This window comes from Taudactylus pleione, unplaced genomic scaffold (assembly GCF_031769625.1).
Source record: "Taudactylus pleione unplaced genomic scaffold, aTauple2 ptg000201l, whole genome shotgun sequence".
In the NCBI taxonomy this organism is placed as follows: Eukaryota; Metazoa; Chordata; class Amphibia; order Anura; family Myobatrachidae; genus Taudactylus; species Taudactylus pleione.
The window spans coordinates 62,284,397-62,296,998 of record NW_028284603.1 but is presented as its reverse complement, the minus strand read 5'-3'; the positions used below and the strand labels follow the sequence as shown (position 1 = coordinate 62,296,998).

Here is a 12,602-nt window from a genome sequence, read left to right as displayed (position 1 = left end):
CATAATAATGCAAAGAATACATCCACCGATGGCTCCACTACTGTGTGGTACTACAAGCCTCAGCATACCCGGTTTCTGGTTGGCAGGGCATGCTGGATCTTGTGGTTCCGTAACAGCTGGAACCACAGATTGCCTAAGGCTGCAGTATTACTGCACTATACCCCATTTCAGACACCGGTACAGACTGGGCAGGGCACATACAGTATGACAGTACGGGGCATACAGACACACATGGTTACTCACTGCGTGCTGTTGTCCCCTACACTGGCAGCGGCACTTCCTGTCTCGTCACGTGACCCCGGTACACAGCCGGCAGCTCCGCGCGTTACATTGGCCAGTTATATTCTACGTCACTCACTTCTCCCCGCCCCCAGCGCTGTGTCGCTTAGTCCTTGTCTCCATAGTAATAATCCGGCAGCAGCAGCAGCTCTACCTATAGCGAAGAATGGAAGTGGCGGCTGCGGAGTGCGGTAAGGTCAGGCCGGCCAGTATATACTTTTGCTCTTTCGCAGATGTGTCAAGCCTTCAAGTAGTAAAGGAGTTGCCATTAGCAACCAATTTGCTTCTAGCTAGCATTTATAATACGTACATTCTATGAAATGCTAGGTAAAAGTTGATTGGTTCCTATGGACAACTTTTCCCCGAAATGTTATAGCTAATATGATACAACTGTAAAGCAGGAATAAGGAGGACTGCTGTATCCTATGTCACTGTTTGATCTTCGATACCTCCTTAATTCAGGGTTACTTAAATAATGCAGAAACTGCTGATCCGTGTGATTTGAGGGGTAGTAAATATACACTAAAGCTGCCCACACACATAGTGATATTTTACCCGATCTGGCCGATTCCGACGCATTGGAACGACAGATCGTGTAAAATATGCCAAAATCGTGAGGAAATCGTGAGTCCCCACTGACGATCACAATGCGGTGTGCGTCCCCGTCCCCATCGTCAGATTTGCCATGCTGTAGGGCAGATCTGACAATCTAGGATACAATATACAGTGAAAAGTCTGCATGCAGGAGAGATCGTATGAAGATTGGACACCAAATTGCGTGCATATCGTGTGCAGAGCTGCCGTGGAGAGTTTCAAGGGAAATCGCACATAAATCGTACACATCGTCTGATCGTGTGCACATCGGTATGTGTGTGGGCTACCTTTAAGATACAGTCAGCTATGTCAGATGAACGATTCGCAAACGATTGAATGATTTCAGCCTGTATTTAAAATGAATGAAATCGACCAAATCTGACTGCAAACACATCAGATGTCAGATATCTTTATCTGCAAACGGGAACGCGCATCGTTCATTGTTGCCCACATGTCAGATTTTTAAATCAGATATGAAAGATTGAACGATTTTTTAAATCGTTATCGTTCAGATCTGAAGAAAAATCTGACCGTGTGTATGCACCTTTATGGTGCCCATCCAATGTGTGATGCACCGTGTAGGGCGACTGCCGATCCATCAGCAGACGGAACGTGCTGTCACCCCTGGCAATCGTGCGGTCCGCGCTGACCGCACAATATGCCGGCTCCCCCCTCCATTTGAATGGGATCGTACATCGCATCCCAGATCAGATGGTTATGCAGGAAGATCTGGGGATGCGATGTACGACCCTGCAGCACGATATCAGGTACGATATTGTGCCCACACACGGCAGGATATAGCACCTATATCGTGCCATGTATGGGGGCCTTTACAGCCAGATCCTATATACACAAGAAGTCGGATCCGTATTAAGTTGATCACTGCTTAATTTGTAGGCAAAGAAAAGAAACAAAACTCAGGTAAAAAGAATTGAAACTTTTGAAACCTGGAAAAGTTTTTATTGGTTAATTTGTTTGGACTCAATTGAAAGCAGGCGATTCAATGTTTCTGCTGCACATTGGGCCTGATAGAAAAGAGAGGGTTTTTTAACCCCCTATTGTTCCTCAGCACACTGAATTGTACTAGCAACAACATATGAACACTATATGGTAATAGAAATCAGAGATATTGGTTGCATGCATTTGCAAATACATGGGAAGCTGCTAGGCCTCTTCACGGCTTCTCTGTCACTAGCAGTCCCTAACACTAAGAGGTTCACGTCCGGGGCGCAGTGCACCCCAAAAAAACATCCAGCCCAGGACCCCCCCAGGGCATCACACGAAAATGGAAAAAGAGTGATAGTGCAGTGTAAAGTATAGATGTGTGCGAGTTATCAATAAGTGTGGAATGAGAGGTTAAAATATATGTGAAAAAAATACATGAATAATAAACAAACATAAAAGGTGATGTGAAAAGTAACTATGTGTATTAAGTGGTGATGCCCTGATCACATTGGGCCCGATTCAAAGTTGAACGCTATTCCGATGTTCACGCAGTTGAGCGATTATCAGTTATTTGCGCATACATCGCAGCTGCATTGTGCACGAATTGTGGTTGCACTCGTTGTGAGGATTCACGTCCAATTTGTCAGGAAGAGACCGTTCTGTGGGTGGTTACAGGGAGTTCCGGCCAATATGCGGGCATGTCTGGGACGTTTCCTTGGCTTGTACTAGCCAGTGTCTGCGATCGCGCACGCAGAAAACAAAGCTCCAGCGTCTCAATTACCACGCACATCCTGAGTGACCATGACTTGAGGAGTCAATGTTTTGAGGATATACATCCAATGCTGCATTTGTGTACGCTGTTGCGAACAGCTATGAGGGCTCTGGTGGGTGTCTCAATACAAATCCCCCCAGCTAATGTATTAGCATATTTTAGCAATTGCTAAGCAGCAAAGTTTGCATTAGCGTACAACTCTGAATCAGGCCCATTGTGTATGACACCTGTGTTAGCCTACAGATACTACCTATATAGTGTTTGATCTGTTCATTCCCAGGTGTTAACACATGCATATATTTTCGGGATGCAGTCAGGATGCCGACGGTCGAAATGCCGACCGCCTGCTTCCCGACTGTGCAATCCCGACAGGGGACTAATGATAGGTGTTGAAATCCCGACACCTATCATTATCCCTACGTCGGGAGCCCAATGCCCGGCATACTGAACGAAGGTAAGCCGGGCGGCGGGCGCGAACAGCCGTGGGGTGGGGTAGGGTAAAGGTGTCCATTTACGGTGAGATGCACCGTGTTGGGCGACTGGCGATCCGTCGGGAGACGGATCGTGCTGTCACTGCCGGGAGTCGTGCGGTCCCCGCTGACCGCACGATATGCCGGCTCCCCCCTCCTCCATCTGAATGGGATCGTACATCACATCCCAGATCACATGAACCTGCAGGAAGATCTGGGGATGCGATATATGATCCCGCAGGAGCTCGCCGCACGATATCAGGTACGATATTGTGCCCATACACGGCACGATATAGCACCTATATCGTGCCGATCCATCGGATCGGCACGTATACCGTGCCGTGTATGGGGGCTTTTAGGTTAGGGGCTTCCGAGGGGGACTTAGGGTTATGCACCCCCCTGAGAGGGTTAGGCTAGAGGAAGGGGGGTTAGGGTTAGGCACCCCCAGAGGGAGGTTAGGGTTAGGCACCCCCCTGGGTGGGTTAGGTTTAGGCTGCGGGGACGGGGGGGTTAGGTTTAGGCACTTATGAGGGGGTTAGGGTTAGGCACTAGGGAAGAGGTTAGGTTTAGGCACCCCTAAGGGAGGGTTAGGGTTAGGGGGGGTGAGGGTTAGTTATACTTACCTTCATTACCTGTCGGGATATTCACTGCTGCCGGTCTTTGAACCGTCGGGCATAGGTCTGGCGGTCATTCATACAGATCCCATATATTCTGTCATTCTTTATGTGTTATATTTGTGGAGAGTCCGCTGGACCCCCGTAAGAGTAGGCGGCCCTCCCACATCCTGCCCACTTCCTAGTGAAGTGGTCAGGATGGGGAGGATAATGTTGGGAATCGCAGGTCCATTGGGAGGGGGTGGGGCCAATATGAATGAGAATTGCATTATTTTTGCCCTGCTCCATCTTGATAGCCGAAATATGTGGAGTACCCGTCCCCACCACCAGCCAGCTGCATACCTCCACACTTTTCAAGATGGGGAAGAGGGACATTTGTGCGTGCTGTAGGTGCGTGCCCGAAAATAGGGAGCGTGATCTATTAACAAGGTGTGGCCTCACAGGAAATGCCGTTCCTGTGGGTCCCACCCCCATTTTTGTCACACTGGGGGCTTGCCCAGTGCTTTAGGAGCTGCTGGACAGCCCCCCTGCCTCACCCAGACCCACCAAAGTGTATATGGATGATGCGCAAGTCATCCATTCACTGCTGCTCAGCTATGCAGTGTGAGAGTGTCCTCCCCAACTTCCACCCTGCACGCGGGACACTGAGGCCCGTGGGTAGGAAGGCGGGACAGTGCCTGTAAAACGGGACTGTCCCACTGAAATCGGGACAGTTGGGAGGTATGCAGCTGCATCTCTACTCCAGGCCCAAAAATAAGCACGTACTTTACACTGTTTATGTTCTTATAGGAGTATTTGAATGACAACTAATTACATTCTAACTTTGCTATGAGAACATATGATTGACACATAAGGATAAATTTACTAAAGTGGGAGTTTTTAGAAGTGGAGATGTTGCTCATAGCAACCAATCAGTTTCTAGCTATTATCTTCTAGAAGGTGCTAGTTAAATGTTAAGTAGAATATGATTGCTTGCTATGGGCAACATCTGGACTTCTAAAAACTCTCATCTTAGTAAATTTACCCCATAGAGACTGATACAGAATGCGTTAGAACCCGTTTGCATAGCATACCTCCCGTGATTTTGGACTGCACATGATCAGAATGTGAACGCAAACAAATATGCTTATGAAGAACCACACACATCTTGCACACATGAAATTTTACAACTGGAGCAGGGGCATATTAATTTTGGAGGGGGCCCATGTGCAGTCTCCGTCCGTACCCACTCCTCCCTAGCCAGTGGCACAAGCTAGTAGACTCTCTGCACCGCACACCCTGCACTTGTTATAGATACGCTACTGAACTGGAGAGAAGGAATGGGGTAGGAAGAGTTATTCCCAGATAGGCAAAGTTCAGTAACATGTGTTCATCCAAATGCTGTTTATGCAGACCTGAAGAAACTCTCATATATGCCTTTTAGGAGGAGTACCTTTTGCCTCTGCTACAGGGCAGGTGCCAGTACATATTGATGATAATGATTTGTTGTAATTAAACGCATATGTCTCCGGCACGGAGGTGTATGTATCTCAAGATGTGCGGAAATATTCTGTTTTTGCTTGCACCATTTTGCTATCAACTCTGCATATTTTTTTACATAATGAATGGGACCTTTTAATACTCAAATCCGCTAGGGACCCCCTTTTCAGAAAACTATGGGCCTGATTCAGATATTTGCGCAAAGATGATATTTTCGCAGATCGGTCGACTGTTTGCAAATGCACATGCGCGAAAGCTGCACTGGGCTCTCGCACATAGGAACCACACGCAAAGTGAGTCACGGGTTGGTAACAGGGAGATGGTTAGAAAAACGCAGGCATATCTGACCATTTAAACGCCATTTCATGGGCGTGCATATATTTGCCATAGAGATCTCCTTCGCAGTATGAGGGCTCTCTGTGTGTCAGGAGAGCTGCAGAGTTTGCAGCTGGTCAGACCTGATTTACAAGCTGCGTGGCTGCCCGATCTGCGTCAATGGTACCAATGTTTACGCTGTTGCACGTCATCGGACGGATTTGAGAAGGCTGCTGTGGCCGTCCCTATGTTCGAGTAAGCTTCGGACACAGTAGCATATTTTCGCACCTGCGTTCCGTGCAAAATTGCGGCAGCGATTGCATTACCGTGCATCTCTGAATTAGAGTCCAAAGATTGTTCCCCCACAGTGTACGAATGTTTACAATCTGTATCATGTTTGCAGTTTTTACTGTAGGAGTAAAACAGAACTGTGCAAGCATTTACATTAGGACAGGGCTCTACAAACACTAGATACCAGGTCGCCATGGCGAGTAATATTTTACACCTGGCACCGGATTTACAGAGACCCCGGCCCATCAGTGAAGAGAGTGGGGTTTCATTTCTCATCCAGCTGTAGTCATGAAAATGAGGACCCACTCCTGTTTTATAATTGGAGGTGCTCTGTTTCTAAATTTGTGCAGCTCCTTCAGAAGTCAGGATGCCCTGCAGCGCCAACAAGAGTATTGTCCTGGCTCTCCTCACAGCTATGGCAAGGCTTGTTCCTGGGTCCCCGAGCAGAGAGGACGTTGCTAGACTTCCCCGAAGGGTCCCTGATGATCACAGTAGTGCAGAGTCCCAGACAGGTTGGAGCCGCAAAGAGCTGCTAGGGAGTAGGGCTACTGTATGACTGTCACTCAGAACACATGCTGATGGCTGACCTTCCACACCTGCTTGACAGCGTGGGATGGTTTGTCAGGAAGCTCCCTGGCCTGCTCGTACTGCAGGTGCTTAAGCGGGCCGAGGATGCTGAATGAGCCCAGCTCCCAGGACTCCTTCATAGACCATGTCAGACTCCTTCACAAGGATGAGTTCCACATCACCCCCTCCTCCGTGTTCCTGCAGCTGCCCAGCTACAAGTAAGTCAGGTACTTGTCCACCCATCAGGAGTCAGTGAGATCCAGTCAGGTCATTCTGCTGGAGTTCCAGATCCCCGCCCAGACAGAAGATGCAGGAACAGCAGCCTTGTCTCCCTGTACACATTCATTGACATTATACACATTGGCACGTTTGAATGGATTGTGGTGTGATATTGGAGGCACTGTGGAGTGATATACTATGTATTGGGGACACTGTGGTAGGCATACAGGTTGAGTCTCCCATGTCCAAAATGCTTGGGACCAGAGGTATTTTGGATATCAGAATATTCAGTATTTTGGAATATTTGCTTACCATAATGAGATATCTTGGGAATGGGACACAAATCTAAACACAGATTGCATTTAATTTTGTGGCTCAAAAAAAGTTTGTGTACATACATGAAATTAATTTATGTTTCATATACACCTTATACACTTAGACTTATGGTAATTTTATACAATATTTGTAATCATTTTGTTACTTAAACAAAGTTTGTGTACATTAAACCATCAAAAAGTAAAGGTTTCACTATCTCAGTCATGCTAAAAAAAATCCCTATTTCGAATATTCCATATTTCTGAATATTTGGATATGGGAGACTCAACCTGTACTATGTATTGGAGGCACTACTATGTGGCATACTATGTATTGTGGGCACTGCAGTGTGGCATGCTATGTATTAGGGACACTGTTGTGTGGCATACTATGTATTGGGGCACTGTGGTGTGCCATACTATGTATTGGGATACTGTGGTGCGCCATACTATGTATTGTGGGCACTGTGGTGTCCAAGACTATGTATTGGGGTACTGTAGTGTGGCATACTATGTATTGAGGGCACTGCAGTGTGACATACTATGTATTGGAGGCACTGTGGTGTCCAAGACTATGTATTGAGGTACTGTGGTGTGGCATACTATGTACCGTGGGCACTGCAGTGTGGCATGCTATGTATTAGGGACACTGTTGTTTGGCATACTATGTATTGGGGGCACTGTGGTATGCCATACTATGTATTGGGGTACTGTGGTGTGACTTACTATGTATTGGAGGCACTGTGATGTCCAAGACTATGTATTGGGGTACTGTAGTGTGGCATACTATGTATTGTGGGCACTGCAGTGTGACATACTATGTATTGGAGGCACTGTGGTGTCCAAGACTATGTATTTGGGGTACTGTGGTGTGGCATACTATGTATTGTGGGCACTGCAGTTTGGCATGCTATGTATTAGGGGCACTGCAGTGTGTCATACTATGAATTGGGTACGCTGGTGTGGCATACTGTGTATTGGGTGAACCATGGTGTGGCATACTATGTATTGTGGTACTGTGGTGTTGCATAATATGTATTGGGGTACTATAGTGTGGCATACTATATATTGTGGGCACTGCAGTGTGACATACTATGTATTGGAGGCACTGTGGTGTCCAAGACTATGTATTGGGGTACTGGGGTGTGGCATACTATGTATTGTTGTCACTGCAGTGTGACATGCTATGTATTAGGGGCACTGCGGTGTGTCATACTATGTATTTGGTACACTGGTGTGGCATACTGTGTATTGGGTGAACCATGGTGTGGCATACTATGTTTTGGGGTACTGTGGTGTGGCATACTATGAATTGGACACACTGTGGTGTGCCATACTATGTACTGGGGTACTGTGGTGTGACATACTATGTATTGGAGGCACTGTGGTGTCCAAGACTCTGTATTGGGGTACTGTGGTGTGACATATTATGTATTAAAGGCACAGTGGTGTCCAAGGCTATGTATTGGGGTACTCTGGTGTGGCATGCTATGTATTAGGGGCATAGCTGTGTGGCATATTATGTATTTGGTACACTGGTGTGGCATACTGTGTATTGAGTGAACCATGGTGTGGCATACTATGTATTGGGGTACTGTGGTGAGGCATACTATGTATTGGGGCACAATGGTGTGCCATACTATGTATTGGGGTACTGTGGTCTATACTATGTATTGGAGGCACTGTGGTGTCCAAGACTATGTATTGGAGTACTGTGGTATGGCATACTATATATTGGGTACTGCAGTGTGGCATGCTATGTATTAGGGGCACTGCGGTGTGTCATACTATGTATTGGGTACACTGTGGTGTGCAATACTGTGTATTGGGGAAACCATGGTGTGGCATACTATGTATTGGGTGCACTGTGGTGTGGCATGCTATGTATTATGGGCACTGCAGTGTGGTATACTATGTATTGGCACTGCAATGTGGCATACAATGTATTGGGTGCACCGTGGTGAAGGCATACAATGTACTGGGGGCACTATGATGTGGCATACTATGTATTGGGGTACTGTGGTGTGTCACTCATTAGGGCAATTACAGTATGAAAAGCTATGTATTGGGGCACTGCAGTGTGGCATACTATGTATTGGGCACTGTTGTGGTGTGGCATATTATGTATTGAAGACGCTGTAGTGTGGCATACTATGTATTGAAGACACTGTGGTGTGGCTTACTGTGTATTGAAAACATTGTGGTGTGGCATATTATTTGAAGACACTGTAGTGTGACATACTATGTATTGAAGACACTGTGGTGTGACATACGGGATGTAGTTATAATGCCGACGCCCGGGAAGCCGTCTGACGGAATCACGGCATTGAAATCCCAACATAGGGCCTGATTCAGACTTGGGAATAGAGCGAGAGATCTCTCTCAACTGATCATCTTGGTGAAACCATGCTGCACTGCAAGTGGGGCAGATTTAAAATGTGCAGAGAGATTTAGATTTGGGAGGAGTGTTTCCAAACTGACATCTAAATTGTAGAGTAATAATAAAGCTGTGCAGTATTTGTGGGCTACATACAAAAGCAGCCAGTATTTACCCCACATGTAAAAAAATGTATGTATTTACACCCCTTGCATTGCAATATGGTTTATTCAGGTTCACAGTTGAGAGAGATATCTCTCTCTATTCCCAAGGCTGAATCAGGGCCATAGTACTAAAGATAGGCATCGAAATCCCGACACCTATCTTTAGCCCGACAACAGAATTCCAACAGACGGCTTCCCAAATGAAGGTAAGCCTGGACAGGGTTAGCGTTAGCCACAAAAGGGGAGGGTTAGGTTAAGACACCCCCGGGGGGACCTAGGGTTCGGCACCCCTTCCAGGGAGGGTTAGGCTAGGGGGAGGGGAAGTTAGGGTTAGGCACCCCCCTTGGGAGGGTTAGGTTTAGGGTGCGGGCAGGGGGGTTAAGTTTAGGCACCCCCGTAAGATTAGGGTTAGGGAGCACATATGCAACCCGTGACAAACTATGTATTGGAGGCACTGTGGTGTGACATACTATGTATTGGAGGCACTATGGTGTTTCATACTATGGGGGCACTGTGGTATGTAAGTCTGTTAATTGGTGGCATGCTGTGAATTGGGCACCGAAGACGTACAAGTATGTATTGGGGTCTGATGGCACAACTTTTGTTCTCATAGATCTGTCACAGCATTTACTTGTACATTGCTGATTGTGCACTGTGGAGTAGGTGACAGTTTCACCTACCTCCACTACCAGGGCCACAACTCCACTACTATTGCATACTGTAAACTGAAACTTTACCAAAGTTAGTTCTACATATATACCAACATTCATGCAACATTTCAACAAAATTGGAGATGGTCATGTGGGGACCCCTGGTCCACTTGACATGGAATGACCCCTATAGAAATTTTCATATATTTCATAGTATGACTCCTAAACTTTTAAGCTGGCTCCTAGATGTAGCAAAAATTTGTTGAGCCCTGCTTTAGGCCCAAGTCTCCAGCCCAATCCTAGAGGGGAATCAGGGGAAGGCTCCTTTCATCATGTTCCTACTTGGCCCAGCCTATCTAAAAAAGCCTTCGCCATTTACCCCCCTCTTTTATTTTAGCCAAAATCTCACGAGGCAATGCTAGGGGTGCTATTAGATTTTGGTACTCCCTATATATAGAGGTCAAGACCCCTACTAAATCTCCTGCACAATTACGGTGGGAAACAGATTTACAAATTGTATTCACCATCCAACAGTGGGAAGAAATATATTTAACAGCCCACAGGTTCTCTAGATGTTCTAACCATTTAGAGATGCAATTTAAGATAGTGAAACCTTTGATTTTTAATGGTTCAATGTACACAAACTTTGTTTAAGGCACAAAATTATTAAAAATAAAGTATAAAATTACTGTGTGTATAAGGCTGTGTGTATAAGGTGTATATGAAACAAATTAATTTCATGTATGTACACAAAATTTGTTTGTGTCACAAAATTATTGAAAGTATTGTATAAAATTACTTTCAGGCTAGAAGGTGTATATAATACATAAATGCATTCTGTGTTTAGATTTGGGCCCTATTCCTTAGACATTTCAATATGGTGTGCAATTATTCCAAAATACGGAATATTCCGATATCCAAAATAGCCTTGGTCCCAAGCATTTTGGATATGGGAGACTCAACCTGTACATAGATTGTATTTTATACCTGAAAAGCTTCACAAGATATGGCCCTCCCAATCAAAAATTCTGTTGGAGTAATTGTTCGGAACAGGGAGATATTTTCCATATATTTTGGAATTGCCCAATCATCCGTAATCTTTGGCATTCATTATTTGTATTAGCATATAAAGTTCTAAATACCCAGTTTGAGGAGTCACCTTCCATAGCCCTTTTTCATATATACCCCCCAGAGATGTCTAATCCTGACAAATATATTCGATTATTCGATTATCAAATATATTCGAAAATATATCGATTGCCACTAGAGCAGCTATAGCACAAAATTGGAACAGTCCGTTTCCGCCACCCTTACAAAATATTTTAGGTAAAATTCACTATGCTTTTCAAGTGGAAACATTAGGTATCCCATACTCCTCAGCGGCCTCCTCCCCCTTGGTAAAATGGCTCAAATGGCAGGAATTTGTTACGAATGGAGAGGGGCTACGCTGCTTCTTGATGCTAACTGAATTCTATGTCCGAGCTCTATTTAATACTATTTTTTTTTTATGCTGTGAGTGTTAATATTGTTCCTATACTGGGTAAAGTGCTGATATTGGGGGTTTAATGCTTTAATGCTTGAGTGCCTCACTGCCCCTCTTATTATTAGGTTATTTTATATTCTTTCTGCTGTATCTGAATATGTTTATATATGAGGTATTATGGACATGTTAAATGTTTTTCTTTTTCAAATACATTGTAACCAAGATGTTTATTATATCGACAGTAATGTCTGATTCCTCCCCCCGTCCTTGTGTTTGTTTTTTTGTTTTTTTTCTTATATCCTCCCTTTCTATATTGTTAATGGAACAAATCTTTAATAAAAACTATTGATGAAAAAAAAAAAAAAAGCCTTCGCCTTAGCCAGTGTAAGACCAACTCACAAGGCCCCCAATTAAAATGACCAGCCTCAGGAGCATAGAACTGACCAGCCTCAGGAGCATAGAACTGACCAGCCTCAGGAGCATGGGAATTTCTGAAGGAATAAAAGATGAGTTTGGGAGAATACTTTTGAGTAAGCCACGGCTGGTGTTTGATGTCCCTCTTTTGTGAAGTTGAATGAGAAGAATTGTGAGCATCTGCAGAGCAAGCAATAGTTAGTTGCCACTATGTAGTTTCAATCAGATTCAGGTAGGCAGTGGATCTGCCAAAAGCGGAGAAACTCTGGAGTTTTGTATTGCCTGAGAAAATGAACTGTGGACCATGGGAAAACCAGTGGAACCATTACATTAGTGATCTGTCAGTCTGTATCCTGCATGTTTGAGAGGGAGAGGGGCAGTGGTGCAGCTAGGTGGATTTAGTATATGGCATGTGCCCCGGGTGATGATGAAGAGGGGCGCCAGCAGGGGAGCTGTGACCCGGTGCTGGAGCTGGCTACCAGTGCGGCCCAGGGAGTGTGTGGGTGATGCCCCCTGGCTCGTCCTTTTTCACTGTTTTGGATTGGTTATCTTCTGAATGGCTGCGGCGCGGATTGTGGCCCTTTTCCTGAGTAGTGTGTACATGTGCAGACCCGTCCCCCCGGCTTCCTCTATTGGCCCACCATGTTGTCTATTG

General features: G+C 45.5%; 2 protein-coding genes across 2 annotated transcripts in view; one reads left to right on the top strand and one right to left on the bottom strand.

The window, feature by feature from the left end:
- DHX57 (DExH-box helicase 57) overlaps positions 1–312 on the bottom strand; it is a 50,895-nt gene extending 50,583 nt beyond the window's left edge. Inside the window, exon 1 of the mRNA XM_088477421.1 lies at positions 244–312. The gene's annotated coding sequence lies outside the window, so the exon portion shown is untranslated. The remainder of the gene's footprint in view (positions 1–243) is intronic.
- Positions 313–385: 73 nt separating this feature from the next.
- The window catches only part of MORN2 (MORN repeat containing 2), a 40,398-nt gene continuing 28,181 nt past the window's right edge, over positions 386–12,602 (top strand). Inside the window, exon 1 of the mRNA XM_088477651.1 lies at positions 386–470. Within this exon, the coding sequence (XP_088333777.1) occupies positions 446–470 (25 nt within the window). The 5' untranslated portion in view covers positions 386–445. The remainder of the gene's footprint in view (positions 471–12,602) is intronic.